At 36.5% G+C, this 14,385-nt stretch overlaps 1 protein-coding gene across 4 annotated transcripts in view; it reads left to right on the top strand.

The window, feature by feature from the left end:
• CDC42SE2 (CDC42 small effector 2) overlaps nt 1–14,085 on the top strand; it is an 82,521-nt gene extending 68,436 nt beyond the window's left edge. For 3 of the 4 annotated variants that reach the window (XM_039567136.1, XM_039567139.1, XM_039567137.1), the window contains 3 exons: nt 6,847–6,948; nt 11,491–11,608; nt 12,030–13,975. In XM_039567136.1, the coding sequence (XP_039423070.1) occupies nt 6,847–6,948; nt 11,491–11,589 (201 nt within the window). In that variant the 3' untranslated portion in view covers nt 11,590–11,608; nt 12,030–13,975. Of the gene's footprint in view, nt 1–6,846; nt 6,949–11,490; nt 11,609–12,029 lie in introns of all 4 variants that reach the window. The other variant, XM_039567138.1, reaches the window with a different exon arrangement.
• Nucleotides 14,086–14,385: the final 300 nt, after the last annotated feature.

Consider the following 14,385-nt stretch of genomic DNA (forward strand, 5'->3'; position numbering starts at 1 on the left):
ATGGAAAGATGTATTAGCACTAGTTCGCCTTGTGTTACAAAAGGTTAGATGATGTGGTTAAAAGTTACTGTATTTCATTATGTTCTAATTACCGTACTGTTACTTAAAAGTCAAGCTTGCGAAGAAGTACCAGAAAGTGAATTGTTTCTTACTGTATTTGATTGTAATGACTGAGCGAGCAGTCAAAATTGACCCTCATGTTGCGGAGACAAGTATAAAAGCTGTGTAACTTTCAACTGTTTATGAATGCACTGTCATCCTTTTGCTTTTAAAAAAGAAAACTTCTGGAGGCAGTAAACGTTAAGTGATTATTCTCTGATGACAGAAACCCATTCTTTATAGAAACCAGCTCTTTATAGCGTACAGCTGGATCATTCAGTTCTCTGCTCCCCAGGGAGAGTTCCCCTGTAGGGAGTTAGCCAGTAGATAATTATTAAGTCTTGAATAAGGCTTCAGAGAGGAATTAAATATTCTTTAGTTAGCATTTGCCAAGATAGATAAGCCTGTTTTATGATAGTATTCATTTAAAGAAAAGGGGAAGAGTTACCTTCTGGTTTAGCAAGGTTGCTGAGCCTGCCAGCCAACAGTATAAGTATTGCTGACTCCATGAAGACAGTCCTAGCAGGTGAATGGGGCCCAGTGAAGCCTCAGATGTTCCTGCCATAACCCATTCAAATGTGGAGTGTTATTCATACCTTGATCTGCACAATCTGCACTCCTTTTAATTTTATTTTTTTAATAGTCTGAAATGAGAAAAGAAGCTGGCACAAGACTGGAAAATTAATCTTGAAAGCTGATGCTTTTAATCTGTATCGGTTGAGATGCCGAAGTACGGTACATAGTTTTGTTTTTTCCTGATTATATATCAAGCCAGAATAATACGTCATGAACAATAATAGTGTCTTGAAGAATAAGGGGAAATTATGACAGATTTGAACAAAAGTTCCTCTTCTACAGATAGTTAAAATGAAAGAGAAGACTTAAAAAAGGAAGGTGTATCACTTGGCATTTTATGTATGGAACACTTCAAGTTGATCTGGATCTGAGTGGAAACATATTGCACGAAATCAGACTAGATAGATCAGATCAGCATGTTACATCCTTTCTAATATATTGTACTGTGCCCTACACTTTTTGGAACACAGATAAATATGGAGTGATGGAAAAAATGCCTTGAAATGCATGATATGTTAATATAACTTAAGTAATACAGAAATATGGTGTGTGCAATGTATTTTTATTGCATATGAAATAAGCTATATGTATATGTAGCTATTTGTATAAAACTATATCTATGTATAAAGCGATATATATAAAGCTATATGTATAAAACAGTTGTTAAAAATTACGCTCATAACATTTGGGTAAATGCTAAAAAGTTGGCGGTAGGAAAGTTGTCTTGTGATAGCTTGGTGATATTAATAAGTATTAATTTTTAAAATGTCTTCGATAGAAACATAACTGTGTCTGTGCTAGTTTTAGACAAGAATGATTAAAAAAAGGATTTACTACTTGTGACTTAAATACCAAGTTTTGTTATTCTGAATGTGAGGTGCAAAGATCCAACCCTGACCCTGATTTGTTGCTCATGTAGACACTAAGGTCAGTGGGTATTCTGTTGCCTGGTTTCTTACAGTTTACTTTACTGAGGTCCTAAGATATAAAAAGCCAGGACAACACAGAGCTGGATATATTTCTGTGTGGAAAAAAGAGTTGGCACTTCTTCTCATTTTGTAAAGTGGAGATAAATTAAATGGGTAGGCAGTAGGTGAAAAGTGCCATATGTGTGACTTTTAATAAAGAAGCATTGTTTTCAGGAATTTCATGTTCAGAATATGACAATAACACATCATCCCCTCTGAATTTCTTCAGTTTCCACCATGTATTGCTTTCTGCTTGGAGTGTAACTGTGAAAACATTCTTCATCTGCACCTGCAATACCACTTTCATTTGAGGGTTGCCTGCTGCAGATAAAATACACACAGACTTGTGTTGTAGGGTTCTTTGCAATGCTGTGTCTCACTTACATTTCACTTAGACTTGGATTTCTGATATGTTTGTAGCATCTATCTCAAAAAAATCTGGTGTAGAACTAGCAGAACATGCTCTTCTTAGGAGCTTAACATATTCCTTTGCTTTTGATACCCGGCAAATGTAGGTTGGCACTTGACTTTGGAATATCTTCATGTGAGATTCTGGTTGACTTCACTCGCAACTTCAACTTGTAGCAGGAAAATAATTGTCAGCCTCCTAAGATCTAAGTGATACCACTTAATTTTTTTTTTATATGTTTGAGACATTGGTGTTATTCTGCATGTCTTACCTTCTTTTTTCTTTGAGAGGACCTCTCATGAAGAGCAGAGAGGGGTGCATGACTATGCAAAGGAGAAAAAATTCCAGAACTTGTCTTGTTCATACAGGCAGAGAGCCTGCCTAATTCAGAAGTGTTGCCATCACTTGTGAAATGGCTTGGAGCTAAAGAAGCGCAGCCCAACCTCTGGACAAAATCTGGAGATAGTGAAAAGGGATCACTTATTTCCTGAAAGCCAAAAATAGAGGGGAGTAAAAAGGAAATTTTGCATACCTCTGGACTCATCAGTGGCAATTGTGTGTTTCAAGAAACAAATTACAGTTTTGAATTCTTGCAATAAGTAGTTTTTAGAACTATGAAAAACAGTGTTTCAGTGAAATTTTTGTGGCTTTGCTGAAGGGCAGGTTGAACACATGATATAATTAGTTTAACTTCTTAGGCGAAAGTTTAAAATGGTTTAAAGTTTCGAGAAACTTGAAGGGTTAAAATATTTTGTGTGATGCAACTATTGGAGGCTTTCTGATTTCTGATCTGGTATTTCAAAGGAAATGCTACCCAGTGTAGGTGCAAAACATCACTTGAAGTTTAAGAATAGAAAAGAACAATTTTTACTTCATTTCTATGGTAACTGAAATGTGATCCAGTTTCATTGCATCTAGTACACATTCAAAGCAAGGCTTCTTAGATGGGTCTTCAGACTACTTCGTTCCTCTCAGACGTTTAACACACAGACCTGCATCTCTTCTGCTTCAGTTTCAAGATCAGTTTTGCTTTTCATGGTGTGAAGATTGCCTGGTATGTGCTTTGCAATCCAAATTCTGCAGCTTTTTGTCAAGGGAACAAACTAAGTAAAGCCATTAAGTGATGGCAGTTCATGTTCCACTTCCAGGATCCTTTTACAGGTCTTTTCCTCTCGTCTCATCTTTGTTGTGCTCCTTGTCACCCCTTGCTCTCTTAGTAAAAAGGGAAATGCTTTGGGACAAGGCAAAGGGGAAAAAAATACTTCAATACAGATTTTAAACTTCTTTGTCCATTGGTACCAAATGTTTTAGTAACTTGACCTAAACTATCAAGAAAGATAACAGTCAAGTTAGCTAATCATAATATGAACCTTCTTCTATTTCCCTCCTGCTAGGAAAAAAATCCACAAGGAATGCAGATACAGGACACAGGACTCATTGTAGTTAGGCTGACCAAGTTGGGGCATGTATTTGTTCTGTCAGAAACATCTTGAAAACAAAGCTTTAGGTGGTACAAATAATCGTGTGTGTGTTTATGTAGAAGTTCTTTGCACTAGAGTCATAAATATTCATATATTTTATAGATGACCTTTGTAGTCACATCGCATTACTACTCATTACTAGGTTGGTAGTGTGTAAATATATTCTAAGGGTAGTTATTTATGGTGTGGTATCAAGCAGTTTGAGGTATGGGTGAAGCCTAGTGGGATTAAATTTTGCTGATCCCTGTCAGCATTTTTTATTTCTTTTTAACACGAAGTATTTTATATGTCTTCCCCTCCTGAAAGTCATCGTGATTATCTCAGCTGATCAGCCACAGCTTGTGTGGCCGTGGAGAAGACAGGGGCGACTTCCCAAGCACAATGCTTTTAACTCCCAGAACACAACCAAAATCAGTCCTTCACCACAACAAATCAGTCACGCAAGAAGGCTTGTGAGCTGCACTAGGAGAGAGCATGGAAAGCTGAAGATGATAGAGGGAAATGAGTAGAACTGTACATTTAATTTCTTCCCAAGCAGGAAATGAATGTGCTGCTTCTCAGCTTCTTTCAAGTTAAATTTACTGAAGAATCAATCTTGTGTGTTAATTCTCACTGTTTATAAAACAGTGGTATTGTGTGTGTATTCTTACAGGCCCCAGAAAATACAACTACAAAACAAAATCCGGGCAAAGCTGATATTTATGGTGTCCTCTGCAAAAGCTTTTTAATCTTTCCAGGCATGTTCCCCTACTACTTTCTCACCTGTTACATTCCTTATAAAGAGGTGATTTTTTACAGTGCTCCCCATGTCCCTTTACACCCTCTAATTGGTCATTTACATTCTGGCTGAGGCTGTGTCTACAGGAACAGTACATTCTAGTAGGAGCAGCTATGTAGGAGAGCAGAACAGTTGCTGTTGGGGAGCCATGATGTGCATTAGATGTCTTGTGATCTCCTCCAGCCTGGCTCACCCTTTTCATTGGTCTCAAGGTCTGCTAGCAATGGGAGGGAATCAGTTAGTCTTCCAGTTCAGCTTCATCCAAAAAAAAGTCTGATTTGTACGCTCCAAGATTAGTCTGAAATTAAAATTGAATCATGGTAAGTGGGAACTGTTAAAGTTGGTTCAAAAGCATTCTCAGGATGCAAGCTAAAACAGTAATGTAAATGCAAGCTGGGTGCTCCTGCAGAAAAAAAAAGGCAAATCAATTTTTGATTTGCTTTCACAGTGAACTGTTTTGTGGTCTTAATATAGCATAGCATTTATATACTGTTCCATAGCCCATGGAGCTCACGTCACTGGGCACATGTCGGGGAAAACAGGCTGATGGCCTCTGATGAGGAACTCACTTAAGATAAGGGACATAGTCTGATGGCAGTGCAGTTTAACTAGTGGTTACTGGTTGACTAGCTGATGATTAGTGGAGAATCACTTACAGTCATTCACAAGATCCAGCACTCTGTTACTGGCATGCCAGTGATCTTAGCAACAAGTTAAGGAGTAAAATAAGTTGCATGAAAAAAGTTTAATTGTCTGCAAAATTCATAAACAAGAAAAGAAAGATCTAAAGTCTTCGGGTTTGTCTACATCTTCTCTGCATCGAAACTCTACTAAAATGAAGATGGATCATGGATGTATTGTTTAGGTATATAAATTTGGCTGCTATTTTTTAAAAAGGGGGAGAGGGGCAACTGCTGCAGACATGAAACAATTTTGAGTGTTTTAATTAGAGCAGTGTGTTTTCATACAGCTGTCTAGATCATCTTTCTGTGTCAACATCACAGCATATTACAGTACTAGGTGGTGGAAATGCAACTTTTTTTACAGCCGGACTATTTTATTTGATTGATTTTGTCAAGTTCATTGGAATTAGAGAATTCACTAGTAGTTTTAGCATAGATCAGATAATTGTATTTAGCTGTTTCTACAGAATTTTATGTGTTCCTCCTCATCCCAGCTATTCATAGCATGCAAGAAGGTACTGAAACCTACTGAAATCTGGTTTTTGTAATAGGGAAAAGGTGCAAGACAGGATTAAATGTGTTTTGTACTTGCTGGCTAAACCCTGTGATGTATTCTCGTAGTTGTGGGCTCTGATTCATAAAGATTTCATCTGTAGCTATTGGAATAGTAGCTACCCCACTTGAGGCATGTACCTTCGTGTCTTGAGTCTGTGTGGTCTTACAGTCTCATGGGCAATTAGAAATAGATCATTAAAAACGAGACTTAAGTGGACTTTAAGGTAATGGGAAGGTTTCACTTGAGCTCAAGTAGTTTGTTAGCTGTTAAACTCTACTTTGTACAATATGCCTTAAACTGAGAGGCTGATACTGTGTTTTGTGGCTTTTTTTTTCCCCAAGTACAGGCATTTTTCAGAGTATGGGCATACAGTGACTACACACTGCATGAATTGCTCTGTGTAAGCTCCCTGGCTCTGGCCTAAGAAATGAGGAGAGGCTTTTATTTTTTTTCGTCCTTTAGATGCAACGCTCAGCTGGAGGCAGGCAACCAAAGCAGCTTCAATTAGAGAAGGTCTTTACTGCCTCTAATGTTTTTGATTGCATGTTATTAGATTGCTGAAAACTGAAGCTGTGGCTGTGAAAATTGGGAAGCAGCAGTTAGGCAATTCTTGCTTTCTGTCGCACGGGATAGGAATCAGAAGAGTCCTTAAGCTGGCATTTTGTCTTACTACTCCGCTGCACCCCTTCAGCTCACAGTCGAGAATCATGCAGACTGGAATTTATCTTGAGTTCGTGGGTTCAGAGTTCGGTAAAGATACGTCTGTGTCTAACCCTGATCAAACTCAAGGCACTGTTCTGGACATAGCCATGAAGTGTATTACAAATAGTGACATCAGGGCATGCAGAGCAGAAATTTCCTAAGTTAGTGGTTTCATAGACTATTCTAACATGCTTTGATCCTTAATTCTTGTTTTGAATGACTAAGCCTCAAATATGATCTGTCCCACCATGATTTAAATACAAATACAGGTAGAAGTTACTGTATGAAACATTGCAAATACCAGTTAATAAATGTGGAATTCAGTAAGGTTATTTACAAATGTTCTGTTGGCATAAATGTTAGGAGTGGTATCCATGCTTGTCTGCTACACATCCTCTTAAGTAAAAACTACAGTAATACTAGTGTCTTGGGTTAACCTCAGAATTTGGTCTCTGTTTTTTGAGTCTTTTGAAAGATCTTATATGCAAATATAGGATATGCAATATCCTATAGATGGTTAAGTTCTACATTTATGGCACATATTGGTTTTGCCTTTTCAATGAATCTCAGATGTTTTCTTTGCCTTCCTTTTAGAAAAGACGACGGCGGATTGATCGAAGCATGATTGGGGAGCCGACAAACTTCGTTCACACAGCTCATGTAGGATCAGGAGACCTCTTCAGTGGAATGAATTCAGTAAGCATGAGTGGATGAACATAATTTCATACTAGACAGAATACAGGAACACTGTATATGTATATTGTAGCTGAAGCAATGAGTCTTTCAACTATAAGAATGAATCTGAGGAATGACCTGATAGCATTTTAATTCCAAGTCCTAAACACTTGCATACAAGAATATGGAATATAATTGTTTTAATTCCTGTATTTACTGATAAAGCATTTTAGATGCTCTATAAATGATACAGAATACTTGTTAAATTAAAAAATCACTCTGATTACATGTATGAACCAAAATAGATGTATACTTGAAAATATACTCAGGTTTTATGTAGAAAACTCCAAGTGCATTATAGTTGACTAGATTTCTTCCCTTAAATGCCTCAAGCTGTTCTAAATATAATTTATGTAAAACTCTTAACTTACCTCAGTTTATGGTGCACACAAATTTATTTTTGGGTGTTGTTGCTGAGCTTTTTGTATATTCTGTAGCCCTGTTTGCAGTGTGAATTATTTCCAGAGCAAGCAGTGTCACAGGTAAGGTTTTGTGGCTTCCTGTAGAAGATAGGAACAATAAATATTTTTATCTCTCTGAAAGTGAAAAACAGAGGCTAAGATAGATAATGAAAAAGAGCTTATGGAAATAGAGCTTCAAATACAGCTTCAAATTTCTGTGAAATGTCAATCTGTTTCTAAGGTCAATAATACAAAATATAGAAAATGGTTGTATGCATATTAAAAAATACTTCTTGACTTCAATAATCATCTTTAAAGGAAATCATATTTGGAGATTACAAATACTTGTTGAGAAAGAGCAAAAATCTCTGTTAGAGGTATCAGAGCTAAATAGAAATAGAATCAGAGCTAAAAAAGACAGTTTTAATGTAGGGAAGGGAGGTTGTTCGTAGTTTCAACTAGTTTAAGTTGGTCTTATTGAGATCAGACAAAAACTTCAGTAACTCAGCGTGTAAAGGGGAAGGACACAGCTAGAAAATTTGACATCAAAAAATACACTACATTTTCCCAGAAACAACATGGTAGTCTGGAAATTATTTGTACTGAAAGCTCTGTAAGCAAGTTAAATGGCTAGACACAGATTCAACTTGATAAAATCTAGTTAATGCCAGTTACTTATTTAATGTGATATAGTACATTAATATTTACAGCCAGTGTAAATTGAAATAATAAACTGATAATAATGTGAGCAGCTTGTTTGATTTTTTTTTTTTTTTTTTTTTTTTTTTTTTTTTTTTTTTTTTTTTTTTTTAGTACAGCTTTTGCTTTTTAAATATTTGTAGTTTCTCCTGTGGGAAGCTTCCTCATTCTCACAGCTGAGCTGCCTCATGAGAGGTTTGTGTAGGTAGCCTGAAGCTTTATTTTTTTCACTTTCCGCCTGTTTGCCCTCACCTTTGTCTTGCATAGTACCCAATTTATCTCCAGATAGCAGATAATCATTATTGTCTCTCTACATAAACTTTTTCATTTTGAATGCTTGTAAGTAGCTCTTTCTGTCTTTGTTGTTGGTGGTGTTGTTTGGATAACGTGCTGCATCAGTGACCAGAGAAATTCTTCTGATCCTAGATAGAAAGTGTATGTATGTAAAAAATAATCATTCCTGCTCCCCCTGCTTCAGAAGCTCAAGTCTCTACTTTTTCACACTGCATATTTTCTGCCTCTTCTGTGGTGGTCTCCATGTTCATTTTTCGCAGTGTAAATTCTGGGATTATGGTGTTAACCTTCATATGTTTTTCTGCTGCATAATTTACTTTGTAGTATGGACACTGTATTCCTTCAGGAACCTCTTAGTGCCTTCTTCTTCTAGATAGCTTAGGTGAATACCTGCAATTTAATTACTTTTTTCCATTTAAATTCGGTTCTTTGTTCACTTTGTATCTGCCCTGTGCCTTTTTTCATCAGCATTATTATTTGTATAAATCCTTACGATTCCAACTGAATAGTTTTCTGACTATTCAGAATATTGCTGGAATATTTTGCTTTTTTGTTTGCCTTCTCTGTAGAGTGCCTTTCTCCTTTGTCAAAGGTATACTTAAACAGCAGGAGCCCTCTGTGCACTGTTTCTTTTTCATTCCCATCCCTTTTTTCCCTATTTTGCTTTCATAATCCATAGTGAAATCTCTTTCTTCTTCTTTTTTATATTCTTCAGTTTGGTCTTTGATTTCATGTATTTCTTGTAGTTTCCCATTGTTTTCTTTCTCAAGGTCTATCTTTCTTTCTCAAGGTCTATCAAGGTCTATTTCTTAATTCTGAAAAGGAGGGAAAGAAAAGGAAATAAGGAAATTTAATGAGATAAATAAGCAGCACAACAGTTGACATGATCCTTAATGGGTACAATCCTCTTTCCCTTCCAAAATATTTAAAATCTTTTAAGTCACATCTAAATTAGACATAAGAGAGAAGAACCTTGCTGTTACGTATCATCAAAGAAAGGCCTTTTTGGGAAAGAAGAAAAAACTGCATTTCATAGTGCTTGTTCTTGTTGCTCAAACGGCCTCAGAAGGAGGGTGCTTCAGGAGGAAGCCTACAAATGTTAGACCTTTTTTGCTCAGCGATTTTAACATTGTATGTCTCCTACAAAGTTTTCATATGCAAAATAGCCACTGAACTGTTAATGCAGACCAGTTTCATTTGTTGAATTCTGTTTTAAGGGCAACAGTCTCTGTGTTTGAGCCTGATACTTCCTTATGCAGTAACACAAACACTTACGTGTGTGACTCATGACCCGGGGAAATTATTCTAACCTTTAAAAAACTCCTAAAAATTTACACCTTAACCTTGCAATTTTTGTTGATTTGCTGCTCTCCAGAATTATCAAGTCTTGCAAGCAAGTTGTCAGGCTGAAAGGTGATGTGGCCTGGACGTTTTCGTAGTTCCTTTTCACTGGAGTAAGAGTTCATTCAGATAAAATTAACAGCATCCTATAGTCACTCTTCTGAATGCATTTACATGTATATTAATTATTTTCTGAGGAAAAAAGTATTGAATTCAAACTTCGTTTTTTTCAGTTGGCAACAAAAGATGCTTGGTGAAGAAGATGAGCAGCTTGGTAAAATGTGGAAGTTCTTAAATACGTCCCCGTGCACTTCTGCACGCTCTTTTACTGAGCTTGTAGTCTTTGATGTCAGATGCACTACAAAATTGGCTCTGAACACTTTTCCCTGGAGAAAAATGAGATTGTAATATTGCTTTGCTGTGGCTATATCACTTATTTCAGCAAAAGGCCAAAAGTATAAAATGGTTTTACATTGCACTGCTTAAATAAATAAAAACAATCTTTTGCATAGCCTTCCAAATGCCATATTGCTGAAGATAAAGATCAAAACAACAGGCTCTTTTGTCACATAAGTTTGAAAAACTGTGTGGAAGAATGAGTTTGCTGATTCATTTTGTACGTGTGCATGTGTTTTGCTTGCTGGCGAAAAAAAGTGTACTTCTTTTTCCTTTGTAGACAGGGAAAATATCGTGCAAGCTGCTTGGAAATATTTCTCCTGTGCTGTTTTAATACAGCTTTCCAGTGATGTTTTTAGGTCTCTGTGGAGGAGGAGCGTAGATGAAATAATTGCAAGTGGTGCTCTGCAGGCATAGCCTTGAATGAATGTTATTTTCCGCTCATTGTGTAGTTGTTATGTATGCTCTGGGATGCAGAGAAAAAAAGGGACAAACCTTTAAGATTCGAGTTGTCTTCCTGCAGGCACTTGGACATGATTATTTTGACTCACGCAACACAAGCAGGAAAGAGCTATGGGCTCCTTTTCTTTTTGGTGATAGAGGCAGTGAAAGTCATAGCAGGATGTGCATGTCTTGGAAACGGGGGGCACAAAGCATGTGTCTTTATGTATTTATTTGCATGAGGCTAAAAATACCGTCAAATCAGCTATGTTCAGGGAAGTTGAGAATTACTATGGTTTGAACAACAAATGCCCTCCACTTAAAGGAACAGTGTCAATTAAGGAAAGCATTGTATGTTCTTACATAAATAGATAAATCAAAAACATTCCACAAACCAAAAGGTTCTTTTTGATTTAGAAAATCCTAGTTTAGCCCTGTTTTAATGATCTGAAATTAGACATACCGATATTTTTAAGTTGTCTATTATACTTTTAACATAATGATGTTAACTTCTCTGGTGTATCATACTTGCCAAAGAACATTTTCCATATAACAAGAATTATATATTTATAACAATAAATTATAGTTTCTCAGGTGGAGTCCATGCCAGTAAGAGACTTGATTTTTTTTTTGTTTTTGATTAATCAAGTGGGTCAGTGAAACCCTGAATCAGCCAGGTTTTTTTGGGAGAGAGGAAAAACTTTTGCCTCAGCACCAGTTCTTCCATCTCTTCCACTGCGCTACATGCCGAAGTTACATTTCAGCAAGCCTTTGGTGCATATGTCCTCATGCAGAAATAATGTAGCTTTACTGGTAATAAAGGAGCACTTGAAAACTAAACCTAGAAAAGAAATAAAATTAGAAGCAAGAAGATGTCGTAGCTCACTGTCTTTCTTCTTTCCTCTCCCCTCCTTTTTCTTTCTACGTCCAGGTCAGCTCAATTCAGAATCAGATGCAATCCAAGGGAGGTTATGGAGGTGGCATGTCTGCAAATGTTCAAATGCAGCTCGTAGATACAAAGGCAGGATAACCTTGGGGATACCTTTCCTGTGAGTATTGTGCTCTACTTTTTAGGCACTGTTAGAACAGTAGGAAGAACAATCGTACTGCTTCATAATTACCTCCCTATAAAAACCTGTGTCTTTATGATGACCAATTTAAAACTTCTGAGTAAAAAGTTAGATATCTTGTAAGAATGTTAATTTTTCACAGAATGGACAGGAGATTGTTCTGACTCTATCAGTCTGTCCTTAAGTATGTTTTAACCAAGATGATATTGTAGACTGATCTTTGCAGGTGAAGTTAGTTGTAAAACAAATCTCAGAAGAATTTTGTGATGTGATTATGATACCATTTGCAGTGCTTCCATAAGATGTATGGTGTTAAGTCAATGTACAGCAGTATTACAGCTGGAAACCGGTCACTCAGAATGCTCAAAACTTGGTTTAATGCGTGTTTTCTGTCTTTTAGGTTTATGTGAGTTCCTGTATCTTCTTTCCCGTGTCCTCCCTTTTGCCTTGGTGACTGCTTTCTGTGCTCATGACAAGAGAAGTGATGGCTCATTGTTCACCCTTTGTGATTAGTCCAGTGAAAAGTTGCTGTTCTGCTCTGGTGATGCCATTTATCAGATTGGTCCGACTGTGCCTTTTAGTGGCATGCACGCATTGGCCTCTACCAGTATCATGGATGTAGATTACATGTTTAGGATTGGTTGTCACTTTTTAGTTGTGTTAAGGCAAATTAAAGCACCAACTTTAGCTTTCCTCATTCCTCAGAAATACTAATGCACAACATCCTGTTGCTTTTTAGTCTTTCAATCTTTTCTCCACTCAAATAGTTTAGAAATGAATGAGTTTCCACTAATGTCTTCAATCACCTAATGTTCATTCATTTTTGAAAGGTCTGAGACCTGCAAGCACAAATAATTATTTCATACAAAATCAACAGAGTAGATGACCGCATGCTTTGTGAGGTTGCTTTGTATGGTGGCCTGCTTGGTGCTAAAAGAAAAAAAAAATTGCTTACTGCAGATGTGAAAAATTTTGCTGTGGCACCAAGTCATGCCTGTTTCTGAAAAAGGACTTATAACTTAGCTGCTTCAGAGTTATGTCTTTATTTTAGTTTTTATGCAATTGGTCTTGAAATAATAAAGAGAGAGCTTGCATTCATAAGGCATTTGTTGTAAATGTTCAGTATATTTATTTTGAAAGAGCTGACCTTCAGACTGTAAAGCAGTGTAGTACCGTATCTAAGTGTTGTGGAATCGCTTTAGTCTATTTAACAGAAGAGCAACATGTTTGGCTGCTTCTTTTTCTTTTTACAATTTTTCTTAATTTTAACCTGTACGGTCATTTCCAGTAGCAGCATGTCAGACTGCCTGCAATATTGGCTGAAAAGTTTAGTAGACCTTTCTAAGTAGTTGGCAGTTTCTGTGTACTAAATATTTAGGGGCCATGGAAGTTGCTAAGAGCTACATACTAATCTGGCAGAACAGGTGCCAATCAAAACAACATACAGGGTGACTTTTTACTAAGTCAGTAAAATGCCTTTTGCTCAGGTTCCAAAGCATGTTTCTTTCACATGTTGTGAAACTGCATTTTAATATTGCACTGTTTTCAGATTATCTCTGTAAATGGTCCCTTTTTTTGCTCCTTGCTGGTGGTTTTAGAGAAGTCAATTATTTGAGGCCTGGTTACATTAAATTTTTATGTGATAAAAAACCCCAAACCATCCATACAAATATGGCATAACTGAGCCTAATCAAATTCATTTTTATATGCAAAGACGCATGTAGACTGTTGTCATAAATGATCCTTTATTCTATTTCTATCCTTTCCCTGATTTCACATTGCAACAGCTGTCTGGTTGACTTAAATATGTATGAACCTACCTAATCTTCTCTCTCTGTTTGTAAGCAACACATAAAATACACAGCCATGGAGGTAGTTCACCTTCCCTAGGTTGTATTTTAGTGGTAGATGTCACTTATCTGGTTGAATAGTTCAAATTAGGTTGAATAGTATTCACTGATAAAGATACTGATTCCTGATGAGATGTTCAATTGTCTGGATGCGTAAACACATGGCGGTGCAGTGATATACTTTTTTTAGGGGATAGCATTTCCAATGCCACTTTAACAATGACTCTTAAATATACTACAAAACTATTACAAAATTATTTGATCTTTGTTATTGGTAATAGCAGCTTAAATTTGCTTGCCAAACCTATCTTGCACTTGCCAAAATGTTTTCAGCTCAATAGCCAGGAAAAAAAATTGACATATTTTTATAACAGACATACTTTTTTTGTACATTGTGTTCATTCTTGAATAAAGTCAGTTCAGTGTTGGCTTGTAGATATTAAAAGGAAAGTATTGACTTTGATTCAATAAATGTTTTCTTTCAGTTGGTGGCCTACCCTTTTTTTTTCCGTAACTTGTATTTGCATTAGAAAAACAGCATCTTACAGACAAACTTGTGGTGAAAAGAGTAACCTATTAGTGTCAATAAATAATTTGCAGGCTTGAGTTTTTACATGTCACTTGACCCTTTTGTTGCAAAATGGATTACAACATAATTTTATCAGTATTATTGTTGCATTGATTTAACATGCATGCCAGGGGCTTCTGCAAGGAAGGGAGAGTTTCTTAAAAAATACTTCAGAAATCTTCTCTTTTGACTGCAACTCATATGCGTGTACCTTTCCTGATTGTGATGCAGATTTACTGTGGTGATCAGTAGAAGACTTATCACCATAGTATGCTCATCTGCATTAAAAGTACCTGGAAGGCACAATATTGCCTACTCTGTATTTGGCTCAATTCATT

The sequence above is a fragment of the Corvus cornix genome, chromosome Z, assembly GCF_000738735.6.
Source record: "Corvus cornix cornix isolate S_Up_H32 chromosome Z, ASM73873v5, whole genome shotgun sequence".
Taxonomy (NCBI): Eukaryota; Metazoa; Chordata; class Aves; order Passeriformes; family Corvidae; genus Corvus; species Corvus cornix.